Here is a 22797-nt window from a genome sequence, read left to right as displayed (position 1 = left end):
CAGCAATTTGAATCATATGGGACACCGGTGTTGCTAATGAATGCTGCTACGGCGGAAACTCAAAGAACCCCCCGGGACACCTCCGACACTGAGGATGGAGAGAAACCCGAGGAATCGGATACCCAGACCTCGTAAAACTCCTCAGCAACTACTTCGGTTGATAAATGTTTCTTTTGTGGGTATAAAAGACACCCCCGTAACAAATGCCCCGCCAGGGATGCCACATGCATGAACTGTGACAAGAAAGGGCATTATGCCAGGGTATGCAAATCTACTCTTAGAAGAAATAAACCCACTCTGTGGCTCTCTACTCACAAAAGAAAGTAACAGCAGCTTCACCGGGGAATCTATCCAAAGTTATCATCAACGTACGAATTAACAGGCATATGGCCGAGGCGCTGATCGATACCGGTAGCTCTGAAAGTTTCGTCAACAGCTCGCTAGTGAAGGGCAGGAAATGGAAGATCCACCCGACAAACAATACGGTATGCATGGCCCCCACATCACTACAGTCCAGCGTACAAGGGTACTGCAATGTTGAGTTGGACGTAAAAGGCTACACGTATCGGGATGTAAGGGTACTGGTGCTTCGTGATTTATGCGCAGATGTAATTCTGGGTCATAATGTCCTCAACCAGCACACGAGCGTCGAAATACCCTTTTGGAGGAAACAAACCTCGTCTAATTCTAAATGATCTGACCACCGCAGAGGTATCGTCCCCCCTGCTGTTTGCTAACTTGTCGCCGGACTGTAAACCGATAGCGATCAAATCGCGACGATACACCGCTGCCGATATGAACTTCATCACTTCTGAGACCAAGCGATTACTGGAAGAAGGTATTACAGAACCGAGCGATTCGCCATGGCGCGCGCAGGTATTGGTGACCACCAACCAGAACCATAAGAAACGAATGGTTGTCGATTACTCTCAAACGGTCAATCGCTTCACCCATCTTGATGCCTACCCTTTGCCGCGCATAGACGAGATGGTCGAACGCGTGGCCAACTACAAAATATTCAGCACCATCGATTTGCGAAGCGCCTATCATCAAATTCCCATTCGAGAGGAAGACAAACCTTACACCGCGTTCGAGGCAGGTAGACGCCTCTATCAATTTAGGAGGATTCCATTCGGTGTCACTAATGGAGTAGCTTGCTTCCAACGAGTTATGGACGACATCATCTCGGATGAAAACCTCAAAGACACTTTTGTTTACGTGGACAATGTCACCGTGTGCGGTAAGTATCGGGGGAACATGATATGAACTGGACAGATTCTTGAGCATTGCGAGAAAATATAATCCGACTCTCAACTACGACAAATGCGTATTCTCGGCAAAGTCAATTGATCTTCTCGGCTACACAATAGCCGACGGCACGGTTAAGCCCGATCCTGAACGATTGCGCCCACTCCGTGAGCTACCCCCACCTCAGGACCTGCAGACATTGCGTCGAGTGATTGGGATGTTCGCTTACTACGCTAGATGGATTCCCCAATACTCTGAGAAAATACATCCCCTGGTGCATTGCAAAAACTTCCCGCCAGATGCCGCTGTTGTAAAAGCTTTCCACAGCCTCAAAGATTATATCAGTAATTCCGTGGTATTATTGATCGACAGCACGGTGCCGTTCATGGTGGAAACGGACGCTTCCGATCACGCGATCGCCGCGACGCTCAATCAGTCCGGACGACCCGTCGCGTTCTTCTCGAGAACTCTCTCTGGAAGCGAGCAGAGACACTCGGCGATAGAGAAGGAAGCATATGCTATTGTCAAAGCCCTACGTAAATGGAGACATTATTTACTGGGCAACCACTTCACACTCGTCACGGACCAGTGATCCGTTGCCTTCATGTTTGATGGGAAAAATAACGGGAAAATTAAGAACGAGAAAATAATGAGATGGCGGATAGATCTATCCTGTTATAGTTACGACATTGTTTATCGGCCCGGGAGGGAAAACCCTGCTGCAGACACCTTCTCTCGGGTCTACTGTTCGGCGACAATCGGTCGGGCTTTGCAAGACCTTCAAGTGTCTCTGTGCCACCCAGGGGTAACCAGAATGGCACATTTCGTGCGCAGACAAAACCTTCCCTATTCTATCGAAGATATGAAACAAATGAATGCTTCTTGCCCTGTTTGTGCTGAACTAAAACCCAGATTCTATGGCGCCGCTTCTGGCAGGTTGATCAAGGCCACTTCACCCTTCGAGAGACTAAATATCAACTTCAAAAGGCCCCTGCCGACTGAGACAGACAACAGATACATACTCACGGTTGTTGATGAATACTCAAGGTTCCCATTTGCATTCCCGTGCTCGGATATGACCTCGGGTACTGTCGTGAAATGTCTCTCTGACCTCTTTGCCATGTTTGGGAAACCTTCGTACATACATTCAGACAGAGGACCGTGTTTCATGTCGGCCGAGCTCAAACAGTTTCTATATGAACACGGCATAGCAACTAGTCGAACGACGGGTTACAACCCACAGGGTAATGGGCAGGTGGAACGGTATAATGGAGTCATTTGGAAAGCCGTAACCCTGGCGCTGAAATCGAGAGGACTGGGGCCCGAGCGGTGGGAGGTTACCCTTCTCGACGCCCTGAATTCCATACGCTCTTTGCTCTGTACATCCATCAATGCTACTCCGCACGAACGAATGTTTACTCACCAACGACGATCTACTGACGGCCAATCGGTGCCCAACTGGCCAACCTATCCAGGAACAGTGTTCATGAAGCGCCCGGTACGACAAATCAAGTATGAACCAATGGTGGAGAAGGTCGAACTTATCGATGCTAATCCTGAGTATGCTCATGTAAGACTTCCTGATGACAGGGAGACCACTGTGTCGGTTCGCCATCTGGCTCCCGCAGGTACTCCTCCTGCAGGTACTCCTCCATCTGGTACTCCTCCCTCTGACATTCCCTCCCCAGGTGTTTCCCCCCTAGGAACTCCACCCGAGAATGGTAGCGACGGAGCTACCGCATTCCACCCGAGAGCGATCGAGGAGTCATCCCCGGCACGAGTCGAGGCTCCCCAAGAGGATCGGAAGCCTCCCTCAAGTGAAACCACCATTTACTCCCGGAGAGGTCGACGGATAAAACCCCCTCGCCGACTCGATCTGTAAAGGGGATTATCGGCATCCCTCGATGGCACCTTACCATGCTTCTATAACTCAAAATAATCCTCACTGCTTGAAATGTATGCTTCTGTAGTTTAAATAGTTCGCACTGCTTGAAATGTATACTCTAGCTTTGAAGTAATCATTGTGCGTTAGTTGAGCCTCTAGTTACATTTTAAAGATGGGGAGAATGTGATGAAATAAAGGATGAAGTGACGCGCGATCACGTGTCGCGCAGCTCGCACACGGGACAGATAAAACCGAGATGCCGCGCGGTCGGTGGGATTGTCCCTGGGGCAATGTCATTTCCGGCGGTGGTTCACTTGGTGCTCGTTGAATGGTGAGAATTGAGAGTTTTCCGGACTCCGTGCTTATGCTGGCTAATTGCTGATTTATTTTGTGGTGATCGACTGCACATGTATTCCTTGATGCACATGTATTCCTTTCTGCACATGTATTCCTTTATGTGTCTGTAGAGTCGACTTCAATCAAGTGAAATAAAGCCTTATACTCTGAAGATTTTTCCCTCGCATTCACTTCAGAGATCCTGTTCTCGGCGGTGTAGTTGTCGTTGTGAAGGTAATGTTGAGGTAATATTATTTTTTTCAGATGAGATCCTGTTCTGGGCGGTGTATTTGTCGTTGTGAAGGTAATGTTGAGGTAATATTTTTTTTTTTAGATGAGATCCTGTTCTCGGCGGTGTAGTTGTCGTTGTGAAGGTAATGTTGAGGTAATATTATTTTTTTTAGATGAGATCCTGTTCTCGGCGGTGTAGTTGTCGTTGTGAAGGTAATGTTGAGATAATTCTTTTCAGATGAGATCCTGTTCTAGGCGGTGTAGTTGTCGTTGTGAAGGTAATGTCGAGGAAATTATTTTTTTCAGATGAGATCCTGTTCTAGACGGTGTAGTTGTCGTTGTGAAGGTAATGTTGAGGTAATATTATTTTTTTCAGATGAGATCCTGTTCTAGGCGGTGTAGTTGTCGTTGTGAAGGTAATGTCGAGGAAATTATTTTTTTCAGATGAGATCCTGTTCTGGACGGTGTAGTTGTCATTGTGAAGATAATGTTGAGGTAATATTAATTTTTTTTAGATGAGATCCTGTTCTAGGCGGTGTAGTTGTCGTTGTGAAGGTAATGTTGAGGTAATATTAATTTTTTTCAGATGAGATCCTGTTCTCGGTGGTGTAGTTGTCATTGTGAAGGTAATGTGGAGGAAATTATTTTTTTCAGATGAGATCCTGTTCTAGGCCGTGTAGTTGTCGTTGTGAAGGTAATGTTGAGGTAATATTAATTTTTTTCAGATGAGATCCTGTTCTCGGTGGTGTAGTTGTTGTTGTGAAGGTAATGTTGAGGTAATATTAATTTTTTCAGATGAGATCCTGTTCTCGGTGGTGTAGTTGTTGTTGTGAAGGTAATGTTGAGGTAATATTAATTTTTTCAGATGAGATCCTGTTCTTTGTGGTGTTGTTGTTGTTGTGAAGGTAATGTAGAGGAAATTATTTTTTCAGATGAGATCCTGTTCTAGGCGGTGTAGTTGTCGTTGTGAAGGTAATGTTGAGGTCTCATGTTGAGGTAATATTAATTTTTTCAGATGAGATCCTGTTCCAGGCGGTATAGTTGTCGTTGTGAATGTAATGTTGAGGTAATATTAATTTTTTTCAGATGAGATCCTGTTCTCGGTGGTGTAGTTGTTGTTGTGAAGGTAATGTTGAGGTAATATTTATTTTGTCAGATGAGATCCTGTTCTCGGCGGTGTCGCTGTCGTTGTGAAGGTAATGTTGAGGTAATATTAATTTTTTTCAGATGAGATCCTGTTCTCGGCGGTGTCGCTGTCGTTGTGAAGGTAATTTTGAGGTAATATTAATTTTTTTTTAGATGAGATCCTGTTCTCGGCGGTGTAGTTGTCGTTGTGAAGGTAATGTTGAGGTTATATTTATTTTTTCATCGCAAATAGACTGTTTAATTTGATATCTTTAAGAAGCGAATATGAGAAGAATTCAACGTTCGCTTCTCGGCTTTGCCTATTCCATATTAATTATTCTTACAAGAACAATCGGCCTCCAGTAGAAAATCCTTTGGAAGCCTAATAATAAATAAAGTAGAATTAAAAAAAAACATTGCTTGGCCATTTACGTGCGTATTTACCTGCGAGATTGCGTTAAAACACGTAAAAAACGGAAACATACGTGCGTCATTACGTAGAATTTGCGTGTGTGTCTGGGTCGTATTTGCGTGCGATTGCGTCGTATTTACGTGCGTGATTGCGTAGTATTTACGTGCGTGATTGCGTAGTATTTACGTGCGTGATTGCGTAGTATTTACGTGCGTGATTGTGATTGCGGACGTCGAAAATGCGTGTGTCGTAGCGGGCGGGGTGTTTTTCTCGAACGCCATCCGGAAGCATGTGACTGAAATACAATCATTCAATGTGCCGTCTTGTCATGTGAGCGGCCTGTTTTCTCCCCTCGACATTGCTTCCTATGAATGTGGAGGTGAGGTACGGGCTATCTCTGTTTGTGTTTTTTTAACTGCAGTCCCCTGGTATTATTGTTCCCACCCCCTCCTCCTTCCACCCACCAACCTGAAGAAAGTTGTTTTAATTTGCTCCGTGTTTATGGATGGGTTTTAAATCGTTTCCAGGACATTAAATTTCGCGCGGATTTTACTTTAACCACTTGAACATGTTGTCGAGTGCCGGCAGGTGTCAGGGTGTGCTCATACACTGCAATTTGGAGGTGATCGTGCGCGCTCTCTGTCTCTGTCTCCCCAAGAAACTCGGTAACTGAACACGACCACACATCCCCAAGATCGATTAAAGTGTGTCGATCCTTGCGAATTGGATTGAAGTGAAACATTGTGTTTTTAAAATCGATCATATTTCCCATCCAATATGGTTTTTTTTTTCCCATACCAGAGCGGGTTTGCGGGTTTTCAAATCTTTAAAAATGTGGGGCACTGTAAATGATTAAGGTGTGGTGAGTGCAGGTAATAATTAATGTAAGGTGAATGCAGACCTGACTGGCGGCCGTTTGACCAGCTGCTATTCAAACCCCCATATACCTGAGTAACTTGTTTTCCAACCGCGAGTCATCTACCATCTCCATTTCCTCCGACATCAACTCGTCCTGGAAATTATTTCAAAGAAACTTGCTCTCTCTCATGCACAGATTTATCCTATCTCGTCTTCAGTTATCCTCCCCTTCCATGGTACACTGAAGCTTGTGGCGAGCCAGTTGTCCTGAAATAACTTGCCTTCGCCTCGTGGAAGGCCAATCCAACTGAAGGCAATTTCAGTTCCTTCCACAAAGCTCAAAACAAGTGTCTCTACCCTCAGGAGAGCCAGAAAAGAACATCTTTATAATCTCAAGTCTGAACTCTCAAACCTTTCTCCCTCCTCCAAATCCCGGTGACGTCTAGTTAAGTCTGTTTCTGGTATATGTTCCCCCTCCATCCCCTCCCTTACCTCAAATGGCCACAGCTGACATTGCACGTGAAAAGGGTGAGTGCCTAAACTCTGTGTTTGCTTCTAAATGTAGTGTCCCAAACCAATCGCTTTCTGCACCCACCTCACCTAGTCATACCCAGCTGTTCCTGGACTCTGTGTCCTTTTCGCCTGACAAGATGGAGAGCTTTCTGTCAAACCTCAACTCAGATTCTGCATCCGGTCCAGACTGTATCAGCCCACGTGTCCTAAAAACCTGCTCCTCTGCTCTTGCTCACCCTCTCTCTGTTCTATTCACCCTCTCATTTGCTCAAGGTTATCTGCCATCTGCTTGGAAATCAGCAAACATCACTGTCCTGCACAAAAAAGGTGCATAAACAGATCCCAGCAACGACAGACCAATCACCCTGCTCCCAATCATCAACAAGGTTATGGAATTGATTATCGCTTCAGACATTAAATCCTTCCTCTTTTCTAATGGCTTGATTTCCGTTCTTCAATTTAGATTCAGATCACGTCACTCTAACCTGGATATGCTGCTTCTGCTCCCCCAACAATGGATGGAAGTCCTCAATGCCGGACATGAAATCAGTGCCATATCCCTCGACATATCAGGTGCCTTTGATATTGGCTGGCACCCTGCTCACCAAATTCTCTTCCTATTGTATCCAAGGCCATCTCCACTCATGGCTCCCAGACTTCTTCTCCTGTCGCAGCCAACGTGTGGCCCTAAATGGAGTTCTTTCATCTCCTATTCCTGTCCAGGCTGGAGTTCCTCAAGGGAGTATTCTGGGCCCTGTTCTTTTTCTGTTTTTCATCAATGATCTCTCCAACTCTCGGGAAAATCCTCTTTATCTCTTTGCTGATGACCCGAACCCTCTGCCGTTCCATCTGTCATCCTTTAGACCGGCATGCAGCTGCTTCTTTGCTCTGCAGATCTGGGTAAAATCACAAGCTGGTCCAACACGTGGAACATGTCTTCCAACCCTCACAAATCTCACACTCTCGCTATGTCTTTCCGAAAGAACCATCTGGAACCCCCCCTCCCCAACTATCTACTTTCTCAACAATCCTCTTGAAGAAGTTCTTTCATTCAAGCTTTTGAATCTCACTCTCTGCCATGATCTTTCCTGCGAAAGCCACATTTCCAAGCTGGCCTCCAAAGCAGTCACAGACTGGGCATCCTCCGTCCTGCAAAGTCCTTCCTTGACACACCTGAGCCCCCAACCACAAACAAAGCTATCGTCCGCAGCCTGATAGAGTACTGTTCTCCCCTCTGGGCTGGTGCTCCCGCCTCTCACCTATCTCGGCTTCATGCTGTGGAAAGCTAGAATTTAGTATAATTGGTATCTCCCGTGATGAGGCTGAGTCTTTGGGTCTCTCACTCCATCACCGCAGGCAGGTCGGTAGCCTTTATCTTCTACCGTCTCCTCTCCACCCCTCCCCCTCCCCCCTGCTCTGTCTGTGATATGTCCCCCTCATATTTCTGTAGGGTGCTCAAGGTCTGCCAGCAACCCCCTTCTGGTAAAACTACCAAAATCAAGAATCTCTGCTCACCTTCACTCTTTCATTCCTCTTTTTTTTTCCCCACCTTTGGAACAAACTCCCACATTCTCTTCAATCCCACTCTTCCCTCCAGGTCTTCAAAACAGTTGTTCACAATCATTTCTTATCATCATCTGCAAATGCCCTGTTCGATTCCCGCAAACAGAATTCAAAAAGCTTGCCTAGTTTCGGAGATAATTTTTTTAGGTGATTTCCATTAGCGGAGATATTTTGATATCAAAACTTTTCTTTTCTAGGAGGAATTTTCAAAATCGGAGATCGTTACTGTCTGCGCAAGGTATTTTTACATATATACGCTAAGTTTCAGGAAGTTTCGATGAAAACTGTAGGTTGTGAAACCAAAAAGTCCACAAGCACAACAACTTGAGTAAGACTTAGAGATCCTCCATGAGGATGTAAAAAAAAGCGATGCCGGTATGAAAGCGATGCCGGTACAGCGTTCCGTGATAGTTGTACTGTTATAGCGATAGCGATAGATCTCGATTCTGGACCTGTGCCATTACCAATACTGATCTCGCTTTAAAACAAAATCACTTTTAATACAAGTAGAAGTTGGAAGTAAAATAACCGTTCTTTGAAATACTTTGAATAATTACTTTGAATACTTTGAAAAATTACCATGTGTCAATGATGTGCACGTCATATATGAATACGTGATGGACCATTGCACAATTGCATATTTTTGGAACCTGTGTAAAAAAAAATTATTATTATCTCTTATAATACCAAGCTTGCACACTAAAAACTCGGCTCGCCATCACATGATCCCTATGACATTGCTGTGGCACTTAGCGAACATGCCGACAATGTTTGGGAAATCTTGGCGTTCCATCGTACCACTTGCATTTTGCACAATGCGTATTTTTGTCGTTCCCCATGTACAGTCTGTCGTCTGCTGCCAGCTGTGTTGTACTGCTATCCCGTGCATGTGCACGGGTATCGCTAGTTTGTTAAATAATGTCGATATACCGGTATGACCCCACCGGTATATCGATATCATCTGAACCTACTTTGATGATCTCTCTACTTTTAATCTACAGTCATTATTTTGAATATTTCGAAGTGCAAATTGTTGTGTTTCCTGAGGCTGGATGAAGACATCATTTTTTTGAGAAACAAGTAAAAAGACAGTGCTGCAAGATACAGTCAGGGTTATGCAAGACATGCAGTATGTCACATTGCTGGCTCTTTTGCTCCAACATCAGATATCCTCTGGTTACCATACCATACCATTCTGTTATTCAACATTATAAAAATTTTTTTACAGAAACAAGTGAATACATTTTTTTTTATGTGAAATAAATAGGATTTATGCGTCCTTTACACGTCAATTATTTCTTCAAGCTTCTACAAACACTCCACTGGTTAAAACAGTGCTTGATAACTCTTTAGTGTCGCCACATACTGAGACTCCACAAATTTGCATTCTGACTACATTGTTAATGCCATGACATAAACATCACCTTCTTGCAAACTGCATGCACATCTCTAATAACAACATTCTAAATCATCTGCACTTGTAATTGGTTAGTCTCACTAAATAAAATAAAAAGGAGGAAAGACAACTGAAGTTGCAAGAACTCCATGAAGTTATCTAGGGGCTTCTTACACTTATGCTGAAATGAGATATAGGAGCTTCAAATACTTTCAGCTAGACAATAGTGTGGAGGCAGTGATTGAGGGATTGTTATGTGACTCCTTTACTGTTAGCTACTCTCGAAACGAACATCATCCCTATCTTGTTTTAAAACCGTTTCTACACTCAAAAATCGAAGTATCGGAGAGGTGAGATCATTGAGTGACCCCTCTACAACACAAAACACCATGACCGAATTCAGTGAATGGGCTGCTGAGAATCATCTTCACCTGAATACAGCTAAATGTAAACAGCTGCAATTTTGCTTCAAACGTACACCGCCAGAACCACTTGCTCTCAAAATCGGAACGAATACCCTCAATGTTACAGAGGAAATCAAAATACAAGATGATCTAAAATTGGACAAGCAAGTAAAGGAAATGATGACCAAGAGCAAGAAGAGGGCATTTTCTGAGCACACTGAAAAAGTTCAAGAACCCACTACTCTATCTTGTCAACATCTACAAGTCATACGTCCGGCCATCACTCGAATATGCTTCGTACTGGACGAGCAAAAGGACAAACTAAAGACCTAGATAAAATCCAAAAAAGAGCAATGAGGGGATTGTTTTCAGTAACCAGTACGACTGCTATTTGGATGCCACTTGAGAAAAGAAGAAGAAACCTATGTTCTAAGTTTACATCCTCTTGTGTGCGATCTCAGAGGTATAGTAACAAGTTCATGAAAAACGATGCCACTCATGCAATGCTGCTTCGTGGTACTCGCAAGTACAAAATCGATCAGTGCTGAACAGTAAGATATCACAATAGCATGATTCCATTTCTTGTAAAGTGTCTCAATGAAGAAGGGGGTAAAAGGATCGATTAGGTTAAATAGGTTTCATGTTAGGTGGTCAACTGGAATTTTTTTTTTTAGTTGCTCTTCACCTACATGACTTTTGTGTACGATTTATCTATGAATTTTAACTTGCTTTTTCTTGTACATTGTATTCATTTTGTTTAAACTATCAGTTGTAAAACTTACCTCAATTTGGCTTTTGGCCATGATGGAGGTGGAATTGAAATAAAGAATGTACTGTAGTTTGTTATCCCTCCATTTATTATTTGTTTTTATTTTGCATTAATTTTTTTTATTCACGTCTATTTTATTTTACTTTACTTCGTACATATGATCTCTCCTTCACGCAAGCGGCTCATTAGCGTATGCGCACCATTTCCTATTCAAACCTCGCACCATTCTTCAACGACTATCACCTCAAACCTTCGCTGTACTCTGACCCCAACGCTGCAACAGTCAGTCATACAACCACCACAATGCCTTCCCAAAATCCTTCACGACATCAAACCACAACCCAAACTTGCCTACGATCACCATCGATGCCACAATCTCCACGACGATGCCTCAACCACCTTGCCAAAGCTCACCACTGTGCTCACTGCTTCCACTGATGACCACAGCCACCTTTCGAGACTGATGGGAGTGGGGCGATTTGCTCATGGATGGGGCACTCAATCGGGTGCCTCGCTCCATGTTGAATCTCAGAGCTCCATCGCATGGCCGTGTTCGGGGGTGAATGAGGACATTTCCAGTGCTGAATCCTCGCTTGAGCAAGGCCAAGGCTGGGGTGAGCGTCCACCGCTCGAGGTACTCCATAATTTGGCTATCTGCAAAGCAACGTTTTTGGCCTGTGACCCCACATCCTGCCATGGTAATAAATGGTTTTGTGGTGTGGGGTTGTAAACGCAACACTGTGATGTGTCTTTCATTAGGAGGGAGTTTGGCTATTTAATGTTCATCAGGTAAGGTGAGCTGCTAAGGCTTCTATTTATTTTTTGCAATTTGTATGATTGTAATGTTTTTTTTTTTTTAACATTCCACATGAGAAATAATTAACAAAGGGGAAACCGTGTTTCCTTGCCTTAGGTTTTGATCATGGAGACTGTTCGACTTGGAGAGGTATTGGATCGTGTGAAGAAGGAGCTTGACAGCACAATGGCGTTCTGGATTAAGCACTCGCATGATGAAGACCATGGGTTTGTTTTGATTGGAATATTTGACAAAGAAGTGCAGTTTTGATCTTTCAAGACCATGGACATTATCACAGGACTACTGTACCAGTTAATTTCTGGCAAGCAAGCTTTTATTCCGTTGTTGTCAGACCTTTTTAACCATAAACATTGAGGAAAGGAGGTTCTTGCTATTCTTCACTAATTGGAGATTAAAATTTTTATTTTCACAACAATGAAGTACTGTATTACATTACACAGTACTTTAATGAAGTACACAATATTATTCCATCCATCCATTGGGACCATACTCTGTGCAGAGCATTGGTGCTGCCTCAGCAGTCTCCTTGGCTATTGGGCACAATCCTGGATGGGTCGCCACTCCGACACAGTATACCAGAAAGCTGGCACTCATTTTGCCGACCTCGGAAGGACTACAGGCTGAGTTAACCCCACCTGGTATTAATTCAACAGCTGAGCGGGGATTGAACTCAGTACCCTAGGATCCCAAGCCCGCCACCCTAACCATTAAGCCAACACCAGGCATACAATAATATTTGTGCATGTAAACGTAACATTTGTCCTGATTTCAATACTTGTGTTACATCTGTTCGTACAGTAATATATCTGTTTAACGCAATGCATGAATCGACACAATTCAAGGTGTGCAAGTCACAAAAGTTATTGTGAACTCGAACTATAAATCATATATTATGTGTGGAGCATACAGTCATGGAAATTGTTCCAGATATATTTGAAGCAATGACTCACGAATAATTATCATTCAAGATGTGAATCAGTTCAGCGGTTTTTACGATCCACAGCTTACTACATAGATTATGTCCTGACTGAGGATTGCATCAGGGTGCTGACCCGACTGGATGGCTCCTTGTTCTTTGGGTTAAAAACACCAAGCTCAAATCACTGGAGTTAGTCGGGTATCACAAAGGGTTCATTATCAACATCAACTGGATTGATAGGGCCATGGGGTTGGTGTTTTTTTTTCGTTCTTCATCATTGATCGCAGGTGTGACGATGGCTGATCGATGATTTTCAAAATGTTTGATTTGTTTTTCCAAATTTTCAGTTCTCTGTTCAAGTGTGTACTGTATTTCATTAATGTTGTCTTGTCATGTTATACTGTCAGGCACAGCTACAAGTTTTCCTCCCTTGTCGCGGAAGATCCGAACATGGTCTCCCAGCTCACTTTGCTGCAGAATTTTTTTTTGATGGAATTGGTCAGTCCATGCATTCTTATGGAAGTCATTAAGATGTCCACCTTTTGTCAGGGTTTTCACCTGGACAATTTGTTTATTGGGGATGATGTCGTTTCGTATGTATTGAAACTATTCCCCATATGCTTCACCTTGCGACGTATGGTTTTCATAATCCATGGCGTTGTCTGCATCAGCATGTTCCGTTTCTGTTGGTTTGGACCTTGTGTAATTCCTGTAGCAAGAGAAATGGTAGTGTGCTTCTGCAGCTACTATGTTCCTACTGGTAACAGCAAAGATATATGTGTCGCACTTACTGACTGTACGATCACGAAGCTGAACATCAGTTTTCAGATCAACGGTCTCGGTGAATTTTTCACATGTGGATGATCCCTTGTGACGCTTCACTTTCCCACAAAATATACAGACTCATTAGTTGACACGTGATTCTGAAGACGACCTCCTGGCTTTCCTCTTACCAGTAGAGTAGCTTGTTCCAGCATCATCACCGAGGTTTAATTCTGCTTTCCGTTTCGGTGCTTCCAAGTCTCGCTTCATAGTGAATACACTCCTGCATTTCCTGTGGTAGAAAATTTTGCGAACCTCTTCACCTGTCAAGAACCCAGCGATATCCAGGACAGGGCCATGGTTCCTTATTCTTGTGCCCTCCAGCAACGTGCTCCATGATTCAAATGTTTGATGGTTAACAAGGTGATCATCTTATCAGATGTCTAGTGATAGTTTATGAATGATACAGACTTCACGGTGTGATTTCGCAGGCTTTTGGTTCCTTGGATCCATCATGGTAATGGTACTGTGTATCTACAGGGAGTACTACTTCACAACTACCACCACTATGAGCACCTCCACATCTCGATTGGAAATAAAAATATAATCAATTGGCCCATCACTACCACCTTCACAACTACCACCACCATCACAATCTCACCTGCATAGGTAAATATAATCAGATGAGTGACATCACTACCACCATCACCACCACCAACAACATCTAACCTGGAGAAACAAAAGATAATCGATTTTTAATGTACTTTTCTTCATTGCACGGGTCACGAGCCGCTGACGGCCCCTTGTGGCCGAAAGTGTGGCCCCTGACGTGCGGCTGATATAACACACACATGTGAAAACACCCCATCATAATCCACCATAAATGCTATCAAATTGACACTGGTTTCAAATGAATGTTACAACATGAAGCATAAGAGTAACATCACTACATCAGGATATGGTTGCAGTGCACAAACAATTACGCTTGCAGTCCAGTTAACCACAACGAAGAAGAGTACGTGGGGGCAGGGCCTAATAGCAGCCATTATGGAGTCCTGCAGGCAGTGCGGCGGCTCACACTGATGTCTAAGGCCTAAGTCACATTTGCCACGGCGGCCGTGGGGTCTCCAAAATCTACGGCCACTAGCAATTATACGGCAGCCGCAGTATTTCCACGGTCACACAATGTAGCAGACACATATGTTTTTATTTTTCGGGGAGCCGCACGGCGTATTTACAAATTGTGGAGACCGAAAACATGGGGGTGCCGTATGGTCTTTGATTTGATGTCGCATGGCGACCTTAAGGGGGCCCTGTGGCAGCCATATAATTTAAGGCAGACGCAAGGCAACCGCAGGGGGGCCCTAAGCCGAACGTGCGGCCAGACGGACGGTACCGAATGGGTTAATTTTTTTTTTTAAACCAGTTCTTTTGTTTCAGCTTGTCGAATTGCTACGGCGAACGTAGAAATGAAAAAAGTTATAACTCCGCGTTATAATTCCACGGCGACCTTACGACCTGTAAAATGTAGCCAAACAGCATAGGGCCACCCTGAGGCCACCGCAGAAACTCTGCGGCCCCCGCATGTTTCTGTCAATTCAGAGGGCGTATGACTGCCGTATCCTCGCCGTAGAGCAAATGTGACTTAGGCCTTATCAGCAAAAGTGGCCCCCCTCTTAAAAATAGTGAAGATCACTGATTTAGTGCCTTGTGATATAAACATAATATATTACTTTCGTTACCTCAATGATTAAAACAAATTAGGATTTATTCTCCAGTGTAAGTGAATGTAATCAACTGTTATTTGCAAGTCGTGAAGTGGTAGATTAGTTGATATGGCTAGCCTGTAGTTATACTGTCGCTGGATGCTGTGGTCATACATACTGCTTCCTAATCAATAAGGTTTGGGTGGAGGGGGGTGGCAGGATTTGCACTCCAGCCACCGTAAAACGCTTCATTCCGCAAAACGCAAAAACGCAAAAAAATCTGAAAACCCACTCCGTGGGAGTACCTCCTGTGCAGCTTCCCTTCGCAGGGCAGCTCACCGGATGATGGGATTGGGGCAAAGCCTTCGGGACCCCCAATCTTTGATAGGAGGGAAACCACGGGGTAACATCCCTGGGTCAGATTGCGGGAGAGTGTGTCGGAGTGGTGCTGAGGTGTCGTCCACCAGACGGCGGTCTCCTTGGGTTAACCTGAGGCGGTCCCTTCGGGTGGGTGCCTGGAATGTCCTATCCCTAAGAGAGGATGATCACCTGTCTCTGTTATCATCTGAGCTCAAGCGTTTGGACATCGGGATTGCAGCTCTCTCTGAGGTTCGGAGACCGGATTGCGGCGAGATAATGGTGGGTGGTTACACCTACTATTGGTCTGGTCGCTCTGATGGTTACCATACCCAAGGAGTTGCTGTAGCTGTGTCCAATAAGCTGACCCCAATGATAATTGAGGTAACACCGGTCAACGAGCGTATTATGAGATTAAGGATTCGTCACTCCTTAGGTGTCATTTCCCTGGTCTCTATTTATGCTCCGACTGAGGCGAGCGATCTTACCGTGAAGGATGCATTCTACGCCACACTCGAGTCTGTGGTTGATCAGTGCCCCAGACGAGATACACTTCTAGTCTTGGGGGATTTCAATGCATCGACTGGAACTGATAGGGATGGTTATGAGGTGTGTGTTGGTCCCCATGGGTCAGGAACTATGAACCAGAATAGCACTAAGTTCCTTGACTTTGCAAGAAGTCATGGACTTAGGGTGGCTGGTTCATGGTTTCAGCGCCCGCAAGCTCATCGCTGGACTTGGTATTCCAACGCTGGCGGTGTGGCAAAGGAGATTGACCATGTCCTCATTGACGGTCGTTGGAGGATGATCCAGAACTGCAGGGTCTACCGGAGTGCTCAGTTCCTCAATACTGACCACAGGCTTGTTGTAGCAACTCTAAAGCTGCACCTTAAATCCTGGAGAATGGTACCATCCCAGCCTAGGCTGGATGTTGCCAAGCTCAGGGATGAGAGAGTAGCTGAGGAGTTTGCGAACAGGCTGAGTGGACACTTGGGGGTCTGGGTGCTTTGGGGGTCCTGAAGAGTTGTGGAGCACCTTCAAGACCACCGTCCTTGATGTTGCCGGTGGATGCCTTGGAGTTCACCGCAGGGCAAAGAAGAATTTTGTCTCTCAAGGGACACTGGATACCATTGACCAGAGTCGCAGGGCCAGGCTGAATGGCAGAGCTGAGCTGTTTAGGGAGCTGAGGCGTAAAACTGTACGTGCACTGAGGGTGGACAAGGAGGGCTATGTGCGAGGAATCTGTGAGGGGGTAGAGCATCACCTGTGGACAGGTGATTCTCGTCCCGCTTACAGGGGAATTCGTGCATTACGTTCATCCAAGCCCATCCCTCGGAGCACTGCAGTTCGAGCAGAGAGTGGTAGGCTCTTGACAGAGGAGTCTGAAGTGAAGGCCCGCTGGGCCGGTTACTTTGAGCGGTTGTACCAGGCTGATCCCCCAGCTGTCGAGTTGGACGTCAAGGGTGTTACAATCCCTGTTGCTGACCCTCGAATCAACTGTGGTCCACCATTGCTTGTGGAAACACGGGCTGTGGTGAACCAGTTGAAACGGGGCAAAGCTCCAGGGATCTGTGGCATCCATGCTGAACTTCTCAAGGCTGGTGGAAATGCTGCACTCGCGTCGTTGCATGCAGTTTTGTGCTCTGCCTGGAACACAGGCATCATCCCAACTGACTGGAAGAGGGGCCTTGTTGTCCCTCTCTGGAAAGGGAAGGGTGATCGCCAAGACTGCAACAACTACCGAGGGGTGACGCTGCTCTCAGTGCCGGGCAAGGTCTTTGCTCGGATAATTCTTGATAGGGTTCGCCACCATCTGCTTGAGCACCAGCGTCCAGAGCAGTCAGGCTTTACACCAAAGAGGTCAACGATTGACCGTATCCTTGCTCTTCGTGTCCTCACTGAACGCAGACGAGAGTTTCGGCAGGGGCTGCTTGCAGCCTATGTTGATCTCTGTAAAGCGTTCGATTCAGTGAATCGGGATGTCCTCTGGAGGATTCTTGGTCTTTGTGGGGTGCCACCGAAACTGATCGATCTGATGTCTGAACTCTACTCTGGTACTGAGAGTGCTGTGAAGTGTGGTGGTACCGCCTCTGACTTATTTCCAGTTGTTACTGGAGTTCGTCAGGGATGTGTACTTGCCCCCACACTTTTCAGCACTTGTATGGACTGGATTTTTGGGAGGATGTCGGAGAGATCAAGTTGCGGTGCATCGTTTGGCAATGTCAAGATCTCGGACCTTGATTTTGCAGATGATGCAGTCATCTTTGCGGAGACTTTAGACATCCTCTTGGGGGCCCTCGAGGTGCTGAATGAGGAGTCGGAGCCGTTGGGATTACGGATTTCTTGGGTCAAAACAAAGATCCAGGCTTTCGGTGACATCTTGGATGCTGCTGTCCTGTCTGTGTCTGTTTGTGGTGAGGATGTTGAGGTCGTGGATAGATTCACTTACCTTGGCAGTGATATTCATGTCTCCGCAGGTTGTGAGCCGGAGGTCAATAGACGTCTGGGTCGGGCCTGGGGAGTCATGGATTCACTGGATCATGGGGTGTGGCGCTGCCGGTACCTGTGCGGGAGGACGAAAGTCCGAGTCTTCAGGTCCTTGGTACTTCCAGTCTTGCTCTATGGGTGCGAGACTTGGACTTTGACCAAGGATCTGAGACGGAGACTTAATTCCTTTGGTACCAGGTCTCTTCGGAGAATCCTTGGCTATCGCTGGTCGGATTTTGTGTCCAACGAGCGGTTGCTGAGAGAGACTCGGATGAGATTTGTTACCTGCATAGTCCGTGAGCGTCAGCTGCGGCTGTATGGACATGTGGCTCGTTTTCCTGACGCTGATCCTGCTCACCAGATTCTCTCAGCGAGGGAGTCTCATGAGTGGAGGAGGCCAGTGGGCCGACCACGTGCCTCATGGTTGCAGCAGGTTGACCATCATCTCAAGGAGATGGGGATGGGCCTGGCATCTGCCTGGGGGATGGCCAGACGGAGGCCCCTGGAGTACCGGCGGAAAGTGGACGCAGCGACGCGCTGTTCTGGCACATGCTCCCATACCTGACCTGGAGGGGGGGGTGGGGGGTGAGGGAGGTGATGATATTCATCTTCTGGTCATAGTTATCTTCTGGTCATAACGGACCATGCTTTTGAAACAGATAATATTTACACCAATAACGATCATTTTCTGGAAACACACTGGTCACAGCACCAACGCAATTTCAGTCTGAAAATGAACGAAAATCGTAATTTGAGGGTCAGTAGATAAAAGAGGGCACATAAAAATGCAACTTGTGCTATGAATATGTTTATTAATTATGTACTCTTGAAACATACCCTTTAGACCTTCACACCTTTCAGACCTTTAACCCTTTAAGAACCAAGGGAAATGTAGTTGTGTCCGTAAACTTTAAAGTGGTGTATCTCAGATATTTTCCCTGCAAGTTTTAGATGACTTTGTTTGTACATTGGTAAACATTGCAGCTAACACTGCGTAAGAGCTTTTGCCGTTTCCATAGTTTGTATTTTTATTGTTTGATGCATATTCTTGAATTTCAATTCATATTCATGATTATTATAGCCAAACTAATAATAAAATTGGACTTTGATCTGAAAATTACTTTCAAGATGTTTGTGGTCCTTAAAGGGCTCGACCCCCTTCGACCATTGTGAAATCCTCCAGACGCTTTAGACTTTTGTTCATTCAATTCAGTGCGTAGTTAAAGGCCCAGTCACACCTTGACGGTTTACCCAGCAATGGCAACGTATCAAAATGTATGTAAAACGCTGGCTAACGCTGAACTTTTAATGTTGTTTTTAAAGATTCGGATGTATTCATAACGAGTTGGTCGTATGCATAACATATTAGTAACGGACACAGAACATTTCGTTGTCTTATAGATAGCTCGTACCAACGAATGCTTAGCCTGTTGTCGGCGTTCACAACCTATGCCCAACGATAGTCTAACTTATGCATAGCACGCTGCACGTATCGCCGACGATCACGTGGCGTAGCCTATTAAAAGGCTGCCGCACAATGATTCAAATCATAACCGCTGGAGAAATGGAAGTGTCAACATCGCAGTCACACCTTGGCGATCTTGCCAGCGTATGCCGACCTCTGAAAAATGCGTCTAAAACGCTGGCGCAAGTCGAATACGGTATGGGTAAGTTTGGTATACGTGAATAGAACGCTAAAGTACGCTATCATACTTCGTAGTAAGTGGAGTATGTCTTGTACTTTCAAACGTGTTAAACATTTTACGACGTACTTTCCGTATGCCTCACACATTCCGCATGTGATGGGAATAAGTTGTACGCACGATATGTGATCGTTGGCACATGTCGACAAAAGCTACTTGTAAGTTACTCATAAGTCGAAACTCGTCAATGTAATGGTTAGCGTCAGTGTTCCAGACTCCCTGTTTTTTATTTATTTATTTATTTTCTTCGGTATGACGGTGATGTTGACACTTCGATTTCTAGTGCGGTTATAATATAATTAATAGGCTGCCGCTCAACGATTTAAATCATATCCGCATTAGAAATCGAAGTGTCAACATCACCGTCATTCCGAAGAAAAAAAAAAAAAACCAGGGAGACTGGATCACTGACGCTAACCATTACATTGACATGTTTCGACTTATGAGTACCTTACAAGTAACGTGTGTCAACGATCGCGTAACGTGCCTACAACACGTTACTCATAGGCTAGAAATAAGTTTCGGGTACGCTAAACATTACCTCGACGTGTTTCGACTTATGATTAACGTGTGTCAACGATCGCATAACGTGCCTACAACTTATGGCCAGCGTAGCGGAACTTGTGAGTCATACGCTGGCATAAGTTGTAAAATTTCAAGCATGCTAAAATTTGAGGACAACCACAAAGTACAACGATGAAAGCCAGCGTACGATGACGTATGGCAGTGTTTTTCAGCGTGCTCTCAATGTTTCCAAAACTTACCCATAACGTATTCGACGTGTGCCAGCGTTTTAGACAAATTTTTCAAAAATCGGCATAAGCTGGCTAAAACGTCAAGGTGTGACTGGGCCTTAAGCCACTATACTCTACTGTATGTGTGTGTGCGCTAACACATTTTCATGAAATACCCAGGTGTGTGTGTGTGCATGCGTATTACGCAGGCCCTTGTAACATATTTTTGATGTTTGTTTGTTGTTTCAACACCATGTGTTGTAAAGTAAATTAACTGATGCATGCATTTGGTATTCTGCTTTTCAGTGGATTCTTCACGTGCTTGGGTTGTGATGGTACACCTTATGATGACTTGAAGTACATTTGGCTTCAAGGACGACAGGTGAATATATTGTTGCGAATTCGCGCCCGCCGGCGTGCGAACGGCCGCGAAACTCGAATCGTGCCACGTCGCCCACCGGACGGACAATTCTGTCGTGACCCTCTCGGAACAACGCCGGGAGCTAGTCACGGGTGGGGGTTTAACCCCACCACGACCGTGTCGATTGCCCACCCGCGCAGGATAGGGTTGCTCGCCAAATTCGATGTACCTAAGTACCTGCGCGGATGGTCGACCGGGTGATCGTACCACGCCACAGGCCGACTCCGGACACAAACCACTTAAGCGGTCCGTTCCGTGCTACAGTGATAACCGAGTGGTGTTATCGTCGGCCTTGACGGTTCCGATTAATTACTGGGATGTTGCACCCACTACGAACCCCTTTCCGTGATGCAAGATGGAGGATCAATAAATAAAGAAAAGACGAAGCGAAACGGGCACAGTTCAACAAGCAAGCATTTTATTCGCACGTATGTACAGCCATACACAATCAAAATGCACATAAAGCAATTAAAACAAAAGAAACGATGCAGAGCTACAACCGAATACTCGTACACACGGCAACACTTAAACAATTCTACTTTGCGAGACACGGCGCCACAACATCCATACAAAAACCCCTAAAAGAAAATGGTGACTTCCTCTTGGCTGGTGAGTCCCTCTCCCGCGACCGTCAGCGTGGTCGCGCCCGGCCCCGACCTCTCTCGCGGCCGGCGAACCCTCTCCGGAACTCCCCGTCCGGACGCACAGGTCCACCTCGCAACGGGCGCTGCCGCGTCTCCCGTCTGTACCTTCGTGACAGGGCCGCTCGCCAAGGTGCGGGCACAGGACCTCTTCCTGAAGACCAACTCTCCACAAAAACCAACCGAACCACCAGCCAAGACGAAGAGGAAGAAAAAGCCCTCGTTGCACCCGCCCGTGTCCTCCTTTTATCGCCAGGGGCTCCGCCCTTCGCCCCGCCCCGTTCTCAGCTCCACCTTCCTTCGAGAGGGTTCCCGAAGAGGGTGTTCCCTCATGCTTTCCCTCCACCCCGCTCCGTCCGGGGGCCGAGGGAGTCAGTTTTTGGCTCTGAGCCAGAGAATTATTCCCCCAAAAAGAGGCCCCACCTTTACATGACCTCTGACCTTTGACCTGCATTGCTCTTCCTCCACTCCAAAGCGCGGGGAAGTCAGACGGGAAAAACAGGCGGGAAAAGCCCACCGAGCATCCTTGTTGGTTTTTGTTTGTTCCTCCGCAGAGATCGTAACTGCACGAAGCCTGTTGAATGTCGAGTGGCGAAGACGTGGAAGCGTAGATGGTGGAGGTGGAGTGGTTGCAGTGTGGTTGGCGCTGTGATGGGGATGGTGTGGTTGCTGAAATGTTGTGTGTTTGAAATAAAAGACAGAAAAAGAAAAACGCCTAACTCAAAGGATCGCAGCCCGAATGGATCACATAAATTCCCTCTATACAATGGGTTTGGGCGAACTACACATGTACTTTGAGATATCTCACCTATGGGCCCTTTATGGTGTAATGCGAATTTCCACAGCCATAACAATATATATTTTTTTCCGATAATACTTTGCCTTTTCAAAAAGGAAGTAACACATCACTACATAACAATTATAATTGTTGCATTATTTATGGATTCGGTATGAATTTGCATAGCTTCGGTGCAACCTTTCACAGGCATAGTGATTCATCAACGTGTGTGCCGTCCCTTGGACGTACGTGACACGGGCGTCGTGTCTGCCAGAATTCATTGGTCGACGTTAAAGATCCCACGGTGTCCTTCGCAAAGAGTAGGCAAGCTATTGCTGGCACCATGAACAAATTACAAATTCCTGCCATAACCAGCAGAGGGCACTGCATCAGTGCCACAGCTGTGCCATCAGTCAATGATGCTGCATACTAATGAAGACTGTGCACCATCATCAATACATCACTCCAGCCCAACTTGACAATGTGCCATAATCCGACCCTATCTTTGATGTGGTGCAGGGACATGGAAACAAGAATTTGTTTTGCATAATGCTTTTCCACAATACACCATGTATCTGACAATCATCAAAACATGAAAGGTGACGTGCAAAGTTCATTGCAATCTTCCAAATTAACCAATGTCTAGCATTCCAGAGTTTCCCTGTTGCCCTGCTGTCTGTTTATATTCACCTCGCTCTTTGTTGAGCAAAGAAGGCCCACATATCTATCATA

The 22797-nt window shown here is 45.6% G+C and overlaps 1 protein-coding gene across 1 annotated transcript in view; it reads left to right on the top strand.

Moving 5' to 3' along the window:
* Nucleotides 1-5441: 5441 nt before the first annotated feature.
* RENBP (renin binding protein) overlaps nucleotides 5442-22797 on the top strand; it is a 265373-nt gene continuing 248017 nt past the window's right edge. The window contains exons 1-3 of the mRNA XM_085850749.1: nucleotides 5442-5616; nucleotides 11654-11763; nucleotides 20532-20607. Coding sequence (XP_085706875.1) covers nucleotides 5605-5616; nucleotides 11654-11763; nucleotides 20532-20607 — 198 coding nt within the window. The 5' untranslated portion in view covers nucleotides 5442-5604. The remainder of the gene's footprint in view (nucleotides 5617-11653; nucleotides 11764-20531; nucleotides 20608-22797) is intronic.

The sequence above is a fragment of the Eptatretus burgeri genome, chromosome 13 (assembly GCF_056783735.1).
Source record: "Eptatretus burgeri isolate ZD-2024b chromosome 13, Ebu_testis_v1, whole genome shotgun sequence".
In the NCBI taxonomy this organism is placed as follows: Eukaryota; Metazoa; Chordata; class Myxini; order Myxiniformes; family Myxinidae; genus Eptatretus; species Eptatretus burgeri.
The sequence above is the reverse complement of the archived record's forward strand: the minus strand, read 5'-3'. Positions and strand labels throughout refer to the sequence as shown.